The sequence below is a fragment of the Aspergillus piperis genome (assembly GCF_003184755.1).
Source record: "Aspergillus piperis CBS 112811 unplaced genomic scaffold BO85scaffold_20, whole genome shotgun sequence".
NCBI lineage: Eukaryota > Fungi > Ascomycota > Eurotiomycetes > Eurotiales > Aspergillaceae > Aspergillus > Aspergillus piperis.
Window position 1 is genome coordinate 353,725 of NW_020291610.1, and position 19,360 is coordinate 373,084.

The 19,360-nt window shown below is 49.6% G+C and overlaps 5 protein-coding genes across 5 annotated transcripts; 2 read left to right on the forward strand and 3 right to left on the reverse strand.

Moving 5' to 3' along the window:
- Positions 1-218: 218 nt before the first annotated feature.
- Positions 219-2,661, reverse strand: BO85DRAFT_462382 (heat shock factor family protein; the record flags this gene model as incomplete). Its single annotated transcript, XM_025661844.1, has 2 exons — positions 219-2,142; positions 2,195-2,661. The coding sequence occupies 2 exons, from the start codon at positions 2,659-2,661 to the stop codon at positions 219-221; spliced, it is 2,391 nt and encodes a 796-aa protein (XP_025512103.1).
- An 875-nt stretch (positions 2,662-3,536) lies between these two features.
- BO85DRAFT_452543 (putative aldo-keto reductase (AKR)) lies at positions 3,537-5,153 on the reverse strand. Its single transcript, XM_025660844.1, has 2 exons — positions 4,678-5,153; positions 3,537-4,595 (listed from the first exon to the last, which is right to left on the reverse strand). The coding sequence occupies exons 1-2, from the start codon at positions 4,942-4,944 to the stop codon at positions 3,909-3,911; spliced, it is 954 nt and encodes a 317-aa protein (XP_025512104.1). The 5' UTR covers positions 4,945-5,153; the 3' UTR covers positions 3,537-3,908.
- A 1,013-nt stretch (positions 5,154-6,166) lies between these two features.
- On the forward strand, positions 6,167-7,325 carry BO85DRAFT_452546 (putative GPI anchored protein). The gene is made up of 2 exons (XM_025660845.1): positions 6,167-6,612; positions 6,676-7,325. The coding sequence occupies exons 1-2, from the start codon at positions 6,309-6,311 to the stop codon at positions 6,957-6,959; spliced, it is 588 nt and encodes a 195-aa protein (XP_025512105.1). The 5' UTR covers positions 6,167-6,308; the 3' UTR covers positions 6,960-7,325.
- Positions 7,326-15,261: 7,936 nt separating this feature from the next.
- BO85DRAFT_140580 (uncharacterized protein) lies at positions 15,262-16,307 on the reverse strand. The gene has a single exon (XM_025654071.1). The coding sequence runs from the start codon at positions 16,196-16,198 to the stop codon at positions 15,512-15,514; it is 687 nt and encodes a 228-aa protein (XP_025512106.1). The 5' UTR covers positions 16,199-16,307; the 3' UTR covers positions 15,262-15,511.
- On the forward strand, positions 16,209-18,692 carry BO85DRAFT_140563 (putative R3H domain protein). The gene is made up of 3 exons (XM_025654070.1): positions 16,209-16,915; positions 16,985-17,531; positions 17,598-18,692. Exons 1-3 carry the CDS (start codon positions 16,574-16,576, stop codon positions 18,530-18,532), a joined length of 1,824 nt encoding a protein of 607 aa, XP_025512107.1. The 5' UTR covers positions 16,209-16,573; the 3' UTR covers positions 18,533-18,692.
- Positions 18,693-19,360: the final 668 nt, after the last annotated feature.

Sequence of the window (19,360 nt, forward strand, 5' to 3'; positions counted from 1 at the left end):
TAGGGGAGAAGAAGGTCAAGGGTATGGGGAATATATGCAGCGATATACCTGATTATCAGATCAGCTCGATTAAAGAAAAAAAGGCAGCAAGACAAGGTATGTAAAGTTTAAGCTTTTATTCGTATTCGCAGTTCCAAGGTTGGCTCTTGATATTGCCTTCCGCAGACACACAGCCCCGTTAGTAATGTCATCAAGCAGAATGAAAATAATAAAAAAAATCAAGCCTTCTTGCGCCGCTTCGCGCCGCCGCCATTGCCCTTACCTCCCTGAGAATCGTTAGTTTCGGACCCGCCATACTGCAAGCCATCATCCACCGTGTTGGCCGGGCTGGTGCTCTCGCTGTCTGGAAGTGCCTCGATGCGATTTGTCTCGTGGTTGATGGGGATTTGCGCATCCGCGCCGACTCCCGAGCTCATTGCGTTGGTTCCATAACCGCTGCCGTCATATCCGTTGTAGTACCCGGCCGTCGACTGCGGGTTGGCTCCGCTGAAGATATCACCCTCTGCTGGGATCTGGTCGAAATCGAACAGCTCGGTAGCATCCTTGATCACGCCGTCCTCGGGACCGGTCGTCGCCGTTGGGTCGGCTGATGTTGTGACCGGCACCGAGTGCGACGAGTCGCCGAAATCTAAGCTGTTTTTATTATGTTCGAGGTCTCCAATGTCCGTGAAGTAGTCGTTGGTGAAGATCTCATCAAGATTTAGTGGGGGAGGGGGGACGCTGCCATCAGTGCCAATGCCAGGGATGGTGCCCGTAGGGCTCAAGGGTTGAAGCAGGTTGGTCAGGTTCTGCACGGAACGGTCTTGCTCCGCTTGCATCTTCACCAGGTTGTCGATCTCCGCGCGGGTATTGGCCAGCCGCCCCGAGTAGTTGTGTGGCATCGGCGGTGGCGTCGGGGTCATCAGCGCGTTATTTTGAGACGCCGGTAGGCTGGTGCCGCTGGAATTGCTCTCGTTGGCCATGAGACGGAGCATATCTGCACGCTGGTTAGGGGTGAGTGGCGAGTTTCCTCCGGATGTTTCGAGGGATGACAGCACATTAGGGAAGTCGGCGAACGTCGTTGGCATGCCGTTGCGTGCATTGGAGTTCTGAATTACCGACATAATGTCCCGTTGTGGGAACTGTTGATTCGCTGGCACCGCCGTCTCCTTTTGCTGCGGGCTTGTGTCAAACACCTCCTCGACATGGCCGGGTTGCGACGCACTCGGCTGCCGGCCATGGCCACGCGGTTGTGGGCGGTCATAGGCGGTGGCAGCAGGGGACAATGTTGTCGCACGGCTCTGCCGGTCAGCCCCCGGGGGTGCTTTCAGCAAGAGGGGTTGCTTCTTCATTGATCGTTGTCCACCAGGGCTATTCAGATTGGACGCACCCAGGGTGCTCAGCGTATAATCGTCCCCCATGTCGACGACGTTACCTTGATCTTGGGAAATAGCTCCCGCGAACGAGTTCGCCAGATTCTGCGGTCCCTCCTGTCCTTGCAGACTGCGGTTGTAGACAGTTGCTAGGAAAGTGAGGATAGCATTTATCGAGTTCTCGTGCCGCGTATGCTGCTCCTGGAAGTTGGCCGCCTGCGCGTACAGTTGCTCGTGTTCGCGCCGTAGTTTGCTAATGGTGTTGGAAATGATCTGTTGTTGCTGCCGAATAGCTTGCAATTCTCGATACACGCCTGCCAGTTGGTCTTTGGGCATGACATTGTTCGTGATGAGGGACAATTGGCGGTTGCGCGCACGATCATCTCGAGATCCAATGCCATCATCCCCGTAGTCGTCGTGGTCCTGGTCCTCCGCTTCCTCGGTCTTCACACGCACATTTGCTTTCCCAGACTTACTACCCTGGCCCGCCGTGTTCTTGGGCTTCTGAATCAACCATAGCAGGTCAGGATGCCCGCGCTTGAAGTAGGGGTTGGCGTATTCGCTCGGGCTCTTGTTCTTCCGCTCGCTAGCACGCATCGAATTGTCCGACAGCCCAACCTTCTTATGAAAGCCGTACATGTTTAGCTGGCGAACGAAAGAGGCGTAGTTGTTGTGTTTGAACAGCTCCGGAATGAGGGTCTTCGCAAACTCATCTTCATCCATCACGATGAAAGAGTTTCCATCATCAGACCATCGGATAAGTTCAGTGTTCTTCGACTCGTCCAGAAAACTACACTGCAGTTAGTATTCGTTCATTCGTTCCTGTCAGTCGGTCGACCTACCTGCTCAGCTTTTGCACAAATGGAGGGATCTGCTTCCGCTTGGCCTGCGCCTCCCTCTTCGCAACCATCGCGCGCTTGTATAGGTCCTCCAGACTCTCCCCCCATCCCCCATTTTCTCCCGTCCCAGTACTATGATCGGAGAACGGTGGAGTCTGTTCATATCCTCGACCGCGATTCACCAGTTGAGTTGGGGTTTGACGACGCGCAAGCTGCCCCGGAGCAGCAGCAGTAACATTGGCCGCAGGCACGTCCGGGCTGGATGTGTAGGCAGCAGCGCTGTAGGGGTTGGAATCAGGGAAGGAGGGACTGGACACGTTCGAGGAGGTCTGACCCCATTGCAGAAACTGGTCGTTGGAGAGTTGGTTTCCGGGGTTCTGAGGGTAATTGGATAATGGGCCCAGCTGAGGATGGACGATCGGGGATGTGCCAGGCGCAGGTCTCTTGCGGGTAATTCCTTGAGGACTCATCACAGGCGATAAAACCAACGGTCGGTAAAGAGCAAAGACGTTCTAAGGGGCGAGTGAAGTCGCGTGTACGATGGCCTAGGGTCGTCCACTAGGAGGGAAGGAAGAATAACGGCGATTGGGCGAGAGACGAGAGAAGTACTTAGTCGGTCGGGTAAATGGCGGGGTGAGCGGAAGGCCTTAGTTGGCACGGGCAATCCGATTATGAGGAGGGGAACTTGTCATCAACGTCGTGATTCTCAGAGACGTCCAGGGCGATGGCACTCAGAAGGATGAAGAGCGCTCAGCAGCGGAGAGAGCGTGGGACTGCAGGCGCAAGTGTCAATGGCGGAGACGCGACGGCGCCGCCGCAGACGCTAAGCGTAGTAGCAAGAATCGAATGTAAGGCGGGCGTCAGGCAATCTGCGAAGACGGCAATTCTATATCGGACCGAAAATATGCGTCTGGATGCGATGCAGTCGCTGAATCCGAATTACTTGAGCGAATCGAGGCTGGCGATGGAGATTCGACAGAGCCTATTTAACACGGGAAGGCTCTGGAGCCGAAGGTGGGTTGAGAGATACAACCGAGCCGGCGCAACAAAGGCAGGCACAAAGCGCAGAAGAAACAAAGCCTTCCACCACGGGAGGTGAAGAAGAATGGGCGCGACGGAGAACGGAATGAAGCGATGGAGTTGGATCTGAGGGGGGCTCAGGACAGGCAACGGCGTCTGGTCACCGCCAGCAAACTCGGGAACTCGAGATGCTTGGCGGGCGGTGATGATCTCAAACCTCGGCGGTGAGTCGTGATTGGCCAATGGCTGACTCAGCGTACGGCACGTGGACGAGGGCGTCTCAGTCGCGATTCGCAGTTTTCCGTTGTTATTCACTCTAATATCCCTCCTGGGCGTCAAAGACTTTGTTCTCACTTACGGGCAGCAATCATCGTCAACGGCAACCATCGCTGCTGACCACGCTACTGTTATGACCTCTACTAAGTACTTGCTAGTGAGGTTGGCTCCCTTTGGGACGGCAAGCTCCCCACTGCCCCATTGTCCAATCACCACCCGCTAATCTTTGCGGCATCGACTTGGCCCATTTCTTCGGACGGCCTGATCCAAAACCTGATTTCCTTCCAGAGGTTTCACGATGCTTCTATCGATTTCTGACGCTTCAAATTTTTCCCTAGCCAAACATCTAGGGGCTGCAGAAAGCCAAGCACAGATGTACAGGATGAAAGCAATCAAAGACTTCACCATCAAGAGAATCAGTCTATTCCACCATCCGGTCACCAGTTAACTGCCGGAAGCGTTTCAGTATTCTCTGCCACAGGTCTGGCTGATCCTCCGTAAACCGCTCGATCTTCTGCAGGGCAGCCAAGTCTTCCTCCATATGATGGCGCTTGGTTGTACCGTCCAACACCGTAGTGTGTCCCAGTCCTAGAACAAGACAGTAAAGTGCTGCAGCTGGCGAGATGTCTGCTTCGTGGGCAAGCAGCTGAACAGCATCCGAGCGAATTAAATCTGGATTTGCCGATAGCGTCCAGAAGCTCTGGTAAATGATTTGGTTCTCCCGGCAAAAGGCTCTCAAGGGAACATCGTATTGCGTGTCGGCATAGAATCGGTTCTGAACCACCGCAGGCTTTACCCTTGCTTGGCCAAACAGCTCCTTCAAGATGGACAGAGTCGTGTTGGATATACCCAGGCTACGGATCTGGTGAGGAACATAGCTCTCAACCGCGGACCAAGCCTCCAATGTCTGAGACATCGTCGGCAGCGGTGAATGCAGAATGAGCATGTCAATGTATGCGTCGTTCACACTATCTGCCGTGCCTGACGGCCGGAGATTATGCAGCGACGACTTGATAGACGCATGGACCTGATCAGTCACCGAGGCCTTGGGGTCATACGGCATATTATCCGGACTCTGGCCATTGACGGACGTGAATTTGGTTTGGACCTGACATGAATTAGCAACAGGCAGACACGAAATGCAATGGAGAATTTCTAATTTTGGGTTTTGCTGTGGATTGACCACTGACATGAAGATCTTCTCGTCGGACGTAGCCGTCCTGGAGGGCCCTGCGTATACCTTCCCCGACCAAGTCCTCGCGATAATGTTTGGGTTGGGCAGCAGTGTCCACGGCGCGGAAACCAGCCCCGAGCGCCTGGTGTACCAAATCGGCGGTCTGGTCTTTCTTCCAAGCAGTACCGTAGATTAATGTGGGAATGATGGCGGGAGGTGCGTTTTGCACGGGACGGAGGACGTGACTCTCCCAGGAGAGTTTGGTCATTGCAGCGCGAGCCATAGTGAGGTCGATCAATTCAATGGATTGGATGATATGCAGGGTTGTAGCCGAGATGCCTGGTCATGATGCCTGCGGATGAGCGGATGCAGAAAGTAGCGGTTAACTCCGATCGGATCATCCAAGGTGCGAGCACCTGACTTCATGATGACCTAACTCCAGGGACCTACTGTGCTGATATCGACAAGATTATGCAAACATAGGTATCTGGGTGTGTGTATGATAGCGGTGACCTGCAGCAAAGATTGACTAGTGGTAGCAGCTTTGTTCCGGTCCCTCACGTTTGCACACAGGCAGCATCATTATCCGAGCTTTAAGTGGCAGATGCAGGTGTGATGTTTCTATAACCTGTGCAGGAACTAAATATAGCGGGGAGGCAGTGCATCCATCCGATACTAGAACTTAACCCGCGGGTGGAGAAGGAATAGCTTGCACTGTGTACCTGGGCTTTCCCCAAATTTGAGCATTGAATCATTTCATTCGAGACAAATTTCCATGCAGTGTCATGCCAGCTGATGGATAACTCCGGCAGATGAGTTCCTCGTTGGTTCCAGAAGAGCCCCGAGTGACAGTGTCACAGATGACATCATACCTTTATCCCATACTTGACCGCAGTAGAAACCTTCCTTGACTCTATGCAAAAACAGCACTACACCAGCAGCCCCCAACAACAAATCCATGTAACCCCGGGAATCATTCCGATCAATCAATCAACCCACTCCACAACTCGCCTACTATTGAACTATCGCGACCCACACCTAAGGACTCCAACTGCAACGGCATATCGGGCTACCCCACCGTGGCGGTGCCCTGACACTATCAAACTATACAGCCTTTCAGCAACACCAAATTCAGACTAACTTCCAGGCAACTTCGTTCTCATCTCCCAGATTGGTGTTATCAGAGATGATCAGGGTCCTCCCGCAGCTTGGCATGACCGAAGTGCATATACCCGAGCTACTGATCCTTACTTTCACCTCTCTCTGGTGCCGAAACAGGCAAGCTGGGGGTGGGAAGACCTCACGAATGTAGGGAGGACAGTTGTTTCCGATATTGCATTGAGGAGTTGTTGTGCATATGATTTTTCTCCTAGCAGCATGTCACCTACCCCGACTAGTAGTACAGAAAAAACAAATATAGAAACAAAGTAGGTAGTGGTATACAGAGAAACAAGGTATAAATAAGAAGCAATATCCATCCAACATCGATATATCATCATTAGAATCAATTCCTTCGAGAACTAACCATCATCACACTTCAATTATCACTACTACTTAACGCAGCCTTGTCTCTAAAGCTTCCCAATCACCACCACAGGAACAACACCACAAACAGCAGCAAAAGCGAAAGCGAAAATCAATCGAAAAATGCACTTCCACCTCATCCCAGCCCTCCTCTCCATCACCACCACTCTCCTCTTTACTTCTCTCGTCCGCGCCGACAACGACCTCGACTCTGATGATGTCCCCGACCGGTGCTGGTCCGTCTGCGGTCCCGTCGTAGGCATAACCCAGGGCTGCGACCACCGGTACGACGACAACGACCGCGCCGAGCTCAACTGCATCTGCAATTGGGTCGAGGCACCTACTCTTCTGCCATTGTGCGAGGCTTGCATTGCCAATTATCGCAGAGAGCATGACCATGACGACGACCATGATGCGCATGATAATGGTAGGTTTTCCATTTTCATACAAGTTTGTATAGAAATGAAGAGTGATATGCTAACTATAACAGACGCCTACGACATTCTCACCTCCTGTTCTCTGTCCACGACAACCTGGAACGCAGCGGCCGCTACTTCTGCCCTTCAGTCTGTGAACAGCACGAGTGCTACTGCTACCGCTACTGGCTCTGGTGCCGGGGCTACTGGTACTGGCTCTGCGGCTTCGACCGGTGGTTCTGCTGCTGCTGCCTCTTCTACTGGTGATGTAAATGGAGCTGCTGGGGTGAGCGTTCCCGGGCTCTCGTCTGTGGCGGTGATGTTGGCCATGGGTATGGGGTACTTGGGTGTGGTTTGAGATGGAAGGATTACTGATTGAAGAAATCGCATGGACGGTCATGGTCATGAGAAATGAGTTTATATATTGATGAGATGAAGCTATTAAAATCTCTAGGATACCTCTGTTGGTTGCCTGATATTGAATCTTGGGGTGATGTTTGTGATTGCTTATGGTGGAGGATGATACAAAGGGTGTTATATATGATAGTTCAGTTTAGGACGCTCCTTACAGAAGTGATATACGATCTGGTTATTCAGTCTTGCAGTATTTGTGGTGTGCTTGTGGATGGCTGTATCCGCACATGTACGGATTCATATTTTGTGGGATGCAAACTTTGCAACTCAGTTGGTAGTAATATTGTTGCAATATATACACAGATCTTCAGGACATTGTCACTCCAAGCCAAAAACAGCTAGAGCCATGTTCTGTCAAATACCACAGCTGCTGGCTATCAGTCGTTATAATCTCTAGAAAGTGGGCATCAACCCCACCTCCTAACAAACAATGACTTCGTTATACCAAAGATTATGCGAGAGCATCGAGAGGTTTGCTCTTCTAATATAAGCCAAACTGACAGTACTGTGCAGAAAACAATGGCCATCAGCAACGGACAACAACTATTTGGTGAAACGAGCCTTGAAAGAAAACAATGGTATCTAGGGCGATGCGCTTACGGATGACTGCAAACGAAGCCCAATTAGTGATAAAAATACTCATCATCCTTTCATCATCAAGTCAGACTCGGAATATGCCCCCAATTAGTCCATTGTGAGAATATAATTTTGCTTTGCAGTCAGATCAATGTCTATGACTGCTATGTCTTTGAGTTATTGAGATAGTATGGCCTTTGGGACCAAGTTCTGACACATGACGAGGCTCTTCGGTAAATATATAGTTATATGCCGTCTGTTATTGCTAAGTACCGGCATATAAGACATACTTACTAGTACTGCGAGACGTCACAGACCTCATTCAGCATAGATAATACAATATATATTTATACAATGTACATTATTATTTAAGGTAGTAGCATAGACTGTCTCATACGTCTTAGTTAAGCAAATACCTCGCAGTCCTCATAAGCACACACATAGTTAAAACACCCACGCTTCCATAGCTGATAGTCTACCCCCAACCAGCCATACGCAGAAAAACCAACGAGAATTTAGCCATGTGTCTCTATCTCCTGTGAGCATTTTACTCATATTGGGTATGTCAGAGAAAATAATGCCAACGAAGTCGTACGGAACTCCTCGACGCACCTGATATTGCTATGAGAGCCAAGTGTCATGGTTCCTTTCCGCTATTTATATAAGTCGGGCACTTGATTGTGAAGTTGAATTTGCTCAACATGAGCGGGTCAAAGCTGATGGATATTTAGATTACTGTGGCATTTTAGAAACGCCTGTTACCATAGCAGCGACAAATATAGCCAAAATACAATGCAAGATCGTAGCCCTCAAGAACGGCTAATAGCCGGCAACGAATCATAGCAACAGACAACAGTGTATCCATAAACAAAGTGACGAGTAGAGAGCTCTTCCAAAACTCTATATTCTGCCACTGCCAATCAAAAACTCTGCTCATTGGCCTGTGACACTCGAGTATAAGGTACGTTTTTCATATCTCGGAAGAATAGACGCCTTGGCACTAGCCCATGTCACAAAGCGTATTTGAGCTCCATTCATACTCAATCCATTGAGGTACACAACAACAGAGTTTTAACAGACGCGGAGCGAAGCATATATTGAAGCCAATTGTACACATGAGAACATAAGGACCATGAATGTGTGTAATCAGAATATAACCGTGTCGCGTAAAAGTTCTTCCTGTAGAGCAGGAATAGAGCTGGGGTTCAAAATGTATGCAGTCCGTCATGAACCAGTGTGACAGTTTATATAGAGTTTCACAAGTGGTCCCAGAAATCCTTATTATTATAGGCAAGACATTAAAAATTATTCTTTATCATACAACTTGATGGGGGACACTGAGATTCTCAAGTATGAAAGATATGATTTTATCCCTGTACTCACTTTTCTGTACTGCTTGAGCAGAGACTGAATTAGGAGGAATGTTGCTGCTACCAGATGGCATGATTTCACCGATGCTTATTTCTAAATCATAATGTCCATTTAAATAATATGCAATTAGTCAGAAAGGAAACAATTCGTGATTTCATAGTGTTCCTTGTCTTATTGTATAGTAAGAGGTATGCCCTAGTCCAACGTATTATTGAGGTCATACAATCAAGTGTGAGACAGAAGCACAGCGAGCGATATACCATCAATCCAGACACTACTGGATCTGAATCATATACCCAGTATATATCTGGCTACATAAAATTGTACTGCCTACTTACCAGCATGATTGCAATCGTCATGTCACACAATCTGATTACAGGGCCTGAAGAACCTGTCATGACTAAGTAACCACCACCACCACCAACCCAGCCTAACGTGCACCAGACCCTCATGCCTCTCTCCTTGCTTGAAAACGAAATTGCTTTAAACTCCTATCAGAGACACGGGCTAAGCACAGATAAGCCCACTACCACCTCCTCACCAACCAAACACTCGACTGGCAAAACAAGGAGTGGGTGAGCACGCCAGCCACACTCGCAAAAGCCACCTAATCTCCATAATAGATATAAGCTACATGTCACAGCCACAATCAATCAAATTCATCCTCAATAGGTGTAGGCAACAGACAAAGCACACGCATTCTGCCTAAAGCCCACACCACACATCCGCAACTTGCACCGCCCAACCGGTAAGGATTACTTATAACCACAATACTGTGAATGTGTCCACAACTACGTATGTCCCAACTTTAAGCCACCACTCCAAGACAAGATATAAATTAAATCAAATATGTAAATAATACTTAAGCGAAGCGATACTTGAACTAACTATTAACCACCAAAATCTTACTGCACATTCCATTCATTCAATCCTGAATAATAATAATAATAATAATAATAACAATAATTCCATCGAATAAATGAGAAAGCAAAAAATTGAATGAACAAACAACCCACCAATCCGTTGATTAGTAGGTTTTAGTTAAGAGACTTAAGTACTTAGTTTCCTGCAACATGCAAAGAATAGAATCTGCAAAGCTGAACGAATTACGGGAGTAGTAGAACTCGGGCAGTGCAGGGTGGAACGAAGGGGAAAGAAATTCTAATAATTCGGGAGTTGAACCCTTGCATGAGATTTACTGTAGTGCACGGATGAGTGAGTAATGGATGAGGTAGTTGATCAAGGGGAAGGAGAATTTATTCGGTTTTACTTGGTCGACTCTTTATATGAGTTTGTTGGTTTTGGATTTATCTGTCTGTCGAATTTATGTATGTTATTCACTACCACTACCCTTATCTCTCATCATCTTTGGATAAAACTTCTATAACCCTCAAATGTCCCTATTGGTATCAGAAACTACCGGCAAAACGAAGCACAGTTTCAGCTGTTTCATTTTCCGAACTCTCGCTTGCGATTCCTGTGGCAACAAACCCAGATGGATCAGGTGGCTTACATGGCGGCGCGGCGCTTGCATTGCATTAGGCCCGGTAGCCGGTGCCCAGGATGAAATAGATCAACTTAGACTAGACTAGACTAGACTCTGTACTTAAAACGCCTCCCCTTCGTTTTGCTCAGGTCCATAAAAAATGAGGACAAAAAGCAACGTCGGAGGCTCGGAAATAGATCCGGAACATCAAGTAGGAGATTTTGAAAGATTGGGTAGCAATATTTATTGTCATGGTGAAATAGTAATTATTATTTTTGGTTCTTCTCTTCCATACTGCTTGGTGGCATGGATAGGTCTCGCCGCTGCAAAGCATACAAGAAATATTGCATAGCCCACTGTGGGCAGCAGTGGCCCTGACCTGCAAGAAATGGATAGTGATCTGACTTGCCTGCTGAAAAGGGCAAAATGTCTCGGCTGAAAGGATTGGCAGCTCTGTTCGGTCAAATCAAGTCCATCCGTCAGTCAGTCACCGAATACTTGGGCAGTCAGTAAGCAATTGTAACTTGGCAGAAAATAAGGGAGTCCTTTCTCGATGATCAGCGCTTCCTGGCAACGAAATATGAGGCATACAAATGTGTTAGTCGTGCTTTTCCTGATTTTCATTGTTCGCACCATTGCCACAGAAAATCATGATGCAGCACTGCCGCACTGGCGTTTTACTCTCTTAAGATTGGGTAGATACCCTTGGTGCCCTGACTATTGATTCATGAGGGTGAGGCAGTCGTCGCCGGTTAACTCTTGAGACTATTCTCCGTAGCGCTTTCAGAGTGTGCCTGGTGCTAATTATAAGCATCGAACAACCATTCTGAGTGGCCGGAATTACACTGCACATTGAATAGTCTTCGATGATCCGAAACTTTTCCTGTACAGTACTCAGTAACACAGTGAGCTACTTTTTCAGGCGCAACACTTGTGGTGGGCAGGAAACCAAACCCACACCTGCGGTCTGTTGATCGGATTTGTCAGAGCGGACCACTCGCTTGCTTTCCACCCACTCACTTTCTGCACCGCCTGCAATAACAACAATGGCAGCATGCACTTGACTTACTGTGTACATACTGGATCTCTGCCCCTCCCTTTTCACCTACTCACTCCCTGACCAATTCCCTGGCGATTCCGACGAAAAGGATCACGTAAAGCGGTCGAGATGGCCCGGAGCGGGCTGCTCCCCCTATCGGCACCGGTCACGGAGCGAATCACACCATCGTTACAGTTATTTAAAATCGAAGCTTCCAATCAGCAAGATCGACTGCGCACTAGGCCGGCTCGTGGTTCCTAGCGGGCTCCAGTCCAATTTGCCTGGAAGGTGAATGGAATCGCTCTTGGTGGACTTGGGAACGGACTAAGAATGTTCTATAGAAACGCTTGGGAGTTTAGCTCGCGCCGGGATCGCCCCCAGAACTCCCCGGTAGGCTATGCGACGGGGACTGGCCCAGTCGGCCTCATAAATTACCCTTAGGGCGCCCCCCATCAGGTACAAGTACCGAAACCGAATACGTACGTGCTGGAATTTCATCATCTCGATCCCTCCGATGGCTTACGGTTACCGGCCTGCTGTTAGCCTGCGTGGGAGGCGCCAGATGCAGCGGGCCTCTCTCCATAGCAATATCGGGCGGACAACATCCCATCTCGGGCGCTTGCTCGAGAAGAGCGCATGGTAATCTGACGTCTCCAGTCAACAGGTTCTGGTGACACTCTAGCGGGTTCTAGCTCGGGGTGTTAATCCCAAACCGCCAATATTGGGTCCAGTTTACCCCCCCCATAGGAGTAGTGGCCATAGTACTCTGTAGTAAGCCAAACACCGAGGCCTTGCGGATCCTCGAAAATGACCTCGCCACCTATGTACTACTATTGCGGCAATTGCACTTTCGATTATTCGTGGAAGGTGATGGGTCACTAGGCTTGGTCTCGATGCCCTGAGGGAGCCGAATCGAAGAAAAGTCAGGGGAAAAAAAATTACCTACCTAAATCCTGTATGGTAAGTATCAATTTCCCAGAAATGGATAGGGAGGAATTTTTAGGGTAGTCCTAAATCCCCGTCATATATCGAGAGCCATGGAATGCGTTCAAGACTTGCGTGTCAGGTAAATAGAGGGGAAATGATGGGAATGTCATGTCCAGACGATAATTATAGCACGGGGTAATCTTAACAGCATTTCCGTACCTGCCTCGAAATGACGGCTGCAGGGAAGGGAAGAAAACTGGACGGAAGCACCGCTAACCGCTCATCAGGGGTCTGCTAGATTCCGAGTGACAGGTATGATCCCCCGGCCAGCGTAGGGGGTCAGCTGGCTATCATCTTCCTCCCATGGAATAACCGATGGCTATCAGGATGGTGTTGCATAATGGTGTTCTCCAGATGATGGTTAAGATGTTGCTTTGGTAGAAAAATTTCATATAGGAATTGAGGTAGCATAACAGCTGCACATCGAACCAACGGACAAACGGGGAAGCTGCAAGAGCTCGCGAATACAGGAGCTTCCCCTATTCGGAGAGGTGATGAAGCTATAGGGCATCCGTTACCCACTCCAGGCGGATCCCGAACCCACCATAGTCTGGCCCTAGGGAGTAGGGACGCGTTGAAAGCTGGCAGCTTTTCCCGGATAGGAACCATCAGTCAGGAACCTTTCGGGACTACTCAGCACAGTCTTTTTCGTGGACTAGATGGGGTTTCGATTCAGAAGGAAGCCAAGAGGCAGAAAATGGCCTGCGATTGTCCGGAAAACATCCGACAACGAAAAGAGGATGCGATCTTCGAACTGGTGCGTCATGCGTGATGACAGACCTCCGCTCACTCTAACTTTCCTAGTAGTAGACCTGCTCCTGAGGGAGTCCAGTAGGTAAGGTAGCCCGTGCTGCCGGAAGTGGCAAGAGGGGGGGGAAGAGAGGAGAGGATTCGAGGCGGGGTGAGGTGTCCTGAGTGCTCCGGTATCGATTCTCAGGGACGGAGAGACACGTTGACGGAGAGTCTGAAACATTGCGACAGGGGGAACGGACCATACTGTCCGTGATATGGCTTGGCTACGGAGAAGGGGTTGACGATGACGCGGAGGAGGTAATCACCAGAGGAGATGATTTATTAATGGGATCAGCAAACCTGGGGATGACAGGGGAAAAGGCGAAAGAATTGGAACAAAGAGAACGCCCCAAAGGAAGGAAAAATTAGAGAAGTGCACATGATGATGATGATGAAATACTGATAGTTGCTCTAGATCAGGATCAGGGGGGGGGGGGTGTTGTCATTTTCAGATCAAGGCAAGCAAGCAAGCAGGGAGGAAGGTGATGGAGAAAAAGTATCCTTTGAGTCAATTTTCTATTAGCTGGGCCTTCGTACTTCCATTCTCTCTGGCAACCAGCGACACCAGAGGGTCCAGGGGGGAAATCGCAAAGGGAGGGGGGAAACGGAGAACGAGGAAAATACGGCTGTAATACTGCTAGTTAGAACGAAGGGAAATGATAGATGGTAAATTAGTGCTCGAGGAAGGTACCGGATGGGCGGTGCAGCCGGAGGGAGGCAGAAGAGAGGAAAAGGTACCCCATTCTTTCTACTAATACTGAATAGGTACCTGGCAGCCACTCTGCTGTCGGTAGAGGTACTTAAGTACATGGCAAGTACCAGCTGCCTATCCAAGAGTCATATCATTCGCCCCCCTCCGTATATGCACAGCAGCCAAAAGAACAAGAACCATCAAGCAATCTGAATCAACACTTTTCAGCTTCTTCCATTGCTAACTTTACTAACCACCATTGGATTTCTCTCATTCATCTGGTGATCCACCTTCCTGCTTTTTTGGTTGGACAAATAGTTAGCATTGCTTTTTGTTCTTCTCTCTTTTTTTTTTTTTTTTTTTTTTATTTTTTTTTTTTTTTTTTTTTTTTTTTTTTTTCACATTTACTTCTTTTGTTATCTTTTCTTATTTCCCATTATTTATTCTTGTTCTTGCATCTGTATCCGCATCCTCCATTCTATTGTTCGCCCTGTTCCTCCTCCACCTGATCCATCCTGTTCCTGTTGGACTCATTCGACCTGCCTGTGTGTTTGGACCAATCAGGATCACACTCCCCTTTTGGGCAAAGCCTCAGATTCTCCATTCTGAATTTGTTCCCACTTCTTCCACTCCCAACGCTACCGGGACTCGCCTTTTTTTCCCTTTCCTCTTTCCTTTCTTTTTGCCTCCCGCCACTTAACGAGCTGTGCAGAAAACACGCGCAACGGGCATAGATAGCTCAAAGAGGAGTCAAGGCGGGCAAACGAAGCGCAGACATCTCCGATCAGCGACGGCCGTCTTTTAGTGACTTCATCACCCGGTGATATCAGGATCAAGGTTCTACCACCATCGAAGCAAAAAAGAAAGCACCGATCCGAACCCAAACACAAAAAGCAACGAAAAGCAAGGATTAGGAAAAAAAAAAGGGAAGAATTACTAGCAGCACAACAAATTGAAGGAAAATAAGAAAAGCTGCTGCAGCACCAGAGACGAAGAAGGATAAAAAAGGGAAAAGGAAAAGAAAAAAAAAAGTAAGAGCCACTAGCGAAGGACATCCCACTGGATACCTTCGATCTTCCCCGTCCGCCGTGCCGTCCCCCATCTGACTCTGGATTACGGGAATCCCTTCATCCCATTCGCTCTCACCTTGGTTGTCTCTCTCTGTCTCTCTCTGGTTGTGTTTGGTTTCTGTGGTTTCGTTTCTCGTTCCCCCCTCCCTTCCAAAAGTTCTACCAGTCTTCAGTTCTCTCTATTTGTGTTGATCATCCTCTTTCCCCCCCCATCTCCCCCATATTCCCCTACTACTTACCCATTCAACATCCGTTTCGGGTAGGGTGGCCCTTATTTAACATTCGCTGGCTATTGTCTTTCTACCATCTCCAACATCCTTCTGACAGTTTCATCTATTGTTGGAATTAGGGAGTCAGACCGGGTGTTCCTGACTTTGGGGGCAAGCCGCGCTTCTCTCGTTGCTTTCTCTCCATCACATTTCCCGCACGATCTATCCAGTGCAGTGCAGCAGAGTGCGTTCAGCCATCCCCATCAATCTTTCTTCTATTTTATTTCAATTTTTCTTTTTTGTTTTCCCTCTTTCTCCCTTCCTTGGGGTGTGGATTCGCGGAAGAGCAGAAAAAAAAAGACCAGACCAGACCGGACCCGACTAAGCGGTCGCGGTGTTGCCGGCTTTTCTTTCTGCGTGCCGTTTTGGCGGGCGTGCCTTTCCCTTTCCCTTTCCCTTCCCTTCTCCCCCCCAGCAGCAACCAGCAGCAATAAGCAGCAACTGCAGCCAAAGAGTGAGATTCCTTTGGTGTTCCTCCTCCTCCTGGACCACCTCCTGCTGCTTGCTCGTTCCTCGTTTTCCTTCCCTTCCCCCTCACTCCTCCCAATTCTCCCTCCCTCTCTCCCTCCCTCCCTCTCTCTCTCTCTCTCTCTCTGTTCGGCCGTCAAAAAGCCTTGGGCACTGCTTATCCTTCCCAGGTAGTGGCAGCTCGTTTTCCTTTTTTCACCCTTATCTTCCTCTTCCCGTGTTAAAGCTCCGTTTATTTTCCATTTCTTCCTTCTCTTGCTACCTCGTATTTTTCCCGCACCCCGATTTTCTTTTTCCCGAGTTCTCCCTCCCCTGCCTTCTTCTGATGCCCCTAGGGTCTCGAGAAGCGAAAGACAAAACATAAAACGAAAAAGCATAAAAAACAAAGAAAAAATAGTTCCTAACATTTTCATGCTAAAGGATACGACGGCCATTGATGACCCAATAGTCACGAGAGATTTATTTCAGCAGCTGTGAGCGATTTTGCTTGTTTTTCTTCCGGTTTTCGTCGCTTCCACCGCGCTTTTCCTCTCCGCAGTCATTCAACGATCGGTCACTCCCTCCTCCCCCTCGGAAGTTGACCCTATTTTGCTACGAGTTTCTCGACCTTGCAAACACCCTCGACCACGTGTGGTTTGACATCCTCCTCTCCGCTAGTGTCCAGCGCCTGTCCGGTCGCTCCTATGTTGGAGTAGTTTCGCCAGACACAACAGTTGCGATCTATTGAAAGGGTTTGTTGTGTGGTGGATCTCAGTGCCCACATTCCTCGGTTTGGTTGCTTCTAGGGATTCTGCAATCTTTTCGCCGCCATGAGCTATCAACAAGCCCAGGACATGTACCACGATAACTCCGCGGCGCGTTCTCCTGGCTCCCAACGCCACCAGCAGCCGCTGCACCGTCAACCCTCTCGTCAGTTTGACGCGTATGGCCCTATGCCCGTGAACCTGTATGACGACATGGCTCGTTACGACACCGGTCGGCTGGAGCGCCTGAACTCGTCGCTGCACAACAACTCCTACGCCTACGATCTGGCGGGCTCCCAGACCTGGAACCCCAACGGCTTTGCCAATGCGCAAGCTCTCGGAGGCATTCGGTCGGCTTCGACCAGCCTCAAGACAACTTCGCGCACTGGCAGGGCAGGCTTGCCAACGGTATGTATTCAATTGCGTGCACGGATGGAAAGAATTTGATGGAATTGGCGTTGCTGACTGAACGAGTAGACATGGCTTGATCAGCAGCCTGGCATCCCCAGCGCCTTCTCCAACCTCGGTCCCGGTCCCCTCCAAAGCAGCGCGATGCGCCCGGAAGCCTCTGGTGGTCCGTCGGAAGCGGAGGACGAGTTGATTCCCACCGCCATTGTCATCAAGAACATTCCTTTTGCGGTGAAGAAGGAGCAGCTGGTGCAGCTCATGACTGAGCTCAACTTGCCGCTGCCTTACGCCTTCAACTACCACTTCGACAACGGCGTCTTCCGGGGATTGGCTTTCGCCAACTTCACTTCTGCTGAAGAGACCGCAACCGTCATCGAGGTCCTCAACCATTTCGAGCTCCAGGGTCGGAAACTGCGGGTTGAATACAAGAAGATGCTGCCGCTGCAGGAGCGGGAGCGGATTGAGCGTGAGAAGCGCGAGCGTCGTGGTCAGCTGGAAGAGCAGCATCGCCCCATGGCGACCTCGCAGCTCCAGACTCAGAGTTCCATGTCGTCTCTCACCTCGCACCTTCCCGCTACCTCCCCGTCCCCCGTCTCCCAGCGTGGCCAAAAGTTGGGTAGGTGGCTTCTCACACCCTTATGCTGTTTTCTGCAAGTCGCTAACCCATCTCGCGTATCTACAGAGGTCGACTTGAACGATAGCACAACGCTTTCGTACTACTCGCAGCTACTTCTCTTCAAGGAAGATACGGCGCGTGATACCCTCGTGTTCCCGTCCAACCTTTCTCCTGTCCAGCGCCGCACCGTTCATACACTTGCTCACAACATGGGCCTAGGCCATGCGTCTCGGGGATCAGGTGATCAGCGGCAGGTGCATGTTTTCAAGGTCGCTCCTGGCACCAACGTTAGCCCTCCCTTGTCGTCCATCCCTGCCGCTGTCCAGCCAGCGGAGACCGCTCGTCGTGGACTGAACCGCGCCGCAACCATTGATTTCAGTGAGTCTCGCAACGACGGACCCACTCATTTTAACACTTTGCGCGGTCAGCCTTCTGCTGGCTTCCTGGGAGTCTTAGACTCCCCTGGCAACTTTGGCAACACGCAGAACCTTCGAGCCGCCAAGTCGTTTGCAGACCTACGCTCCTACACGCCATCCCCCGTCCCCTCTTCTGCCAGCTTCCCTGCAGCGCTGCAGTCTAACGGTGCGCGCCTGCAACATTACGATGGTGCCACGAGCGGCACTTCCAACACCCCTACGCTTACGTCCGCGCCTTCCGGTTCCTCCCTCGGTATGCAGCGCGACGACAGTCTGTTGGTTAACAGCCTCAGTAGCCTCTCTCTGGGCACTGGAATTGGTGGGCCGAATGCGAGCCCGAGGAGATTGCGGGGTATGTTCTCTTGGGAGCAGCCAGAAAGTCAGCCCTCTAGCGCTGGTCCCATCGGTAGTAACCGATCCATCGGAGTTGGATTTGACGGTCAGTCACAGGAGCGCATGCCCATTAGGCAGCCGAGAGGCCCGATGCCCGAGAAAGGTCCAGGATTTCGACGCCAGAACGGACACCAATCGCGCGGAAGCGACGAGTTACGCACCAGCTCTGGTGTAGAGATTATTGTGGAGTAAACACTTTGATGGGAAGACGAAGACGACGAAACTTGTTAGATTGCTTTGCCGCAAGATGCATACGACTCTTATATCACGAGGCCTGATCCTGTTCTGCGATTATTGGCTTACGATTCGATGAGGGATGACGAGATGACACTCAACCGAGAGAACCAAAAGAATATTTCTCTGATCTAGCCAAGTTTAGACGTTATTTTGGGGCAGCCCAGCAGGCACGCTGTTTGAACGCAACCTTTTTATGCTTTTCTCCTTGTTTCGCGGAAAATAAAGACCTCCCCAAAAAGAAAGCTGTGGACTATTTGAGACGCGGGCGCCTTGCATGCAGGAACATTTTTTTTTATCTATACTTTTTTTTTCCATTTTACTCTTTACTTTTTACCTTCTACAAATTGTGTCGGCGGAAAGCAATATAAAACCAATCATCAACACCTGGATGGCTACGAAGGACGACAACAAAACGGGATTCGGATGTCTTTGTGTGCCCATGGCAAGAGAAATGACTCACCAGCATTTGCATTTAACCTTTTACTTATCTCCTTCTATCTACTTGTTTGTCACTTTGTATATGGGGCAATTTGCATCATTTAATGTTTTTATTTCTCTGTCAGACGTGTCCAATGTGCTTTTGTTCTCTCATCTCCTCTAATCGTGTTTTTTTATGGAGCCCCTGTGATAAGTGGGAGTGGGGGAATTGACGGAACGTTGTCGGCATACCACATCGTATGCAATGTGGCTGTGGCCGAGGACGGGTCATTCATTCTCTTTACAATTTTTCAATTCCCTGACCTGCAGGTGTAATTCAAAAAAAAACTTGATGACTTGCATGGC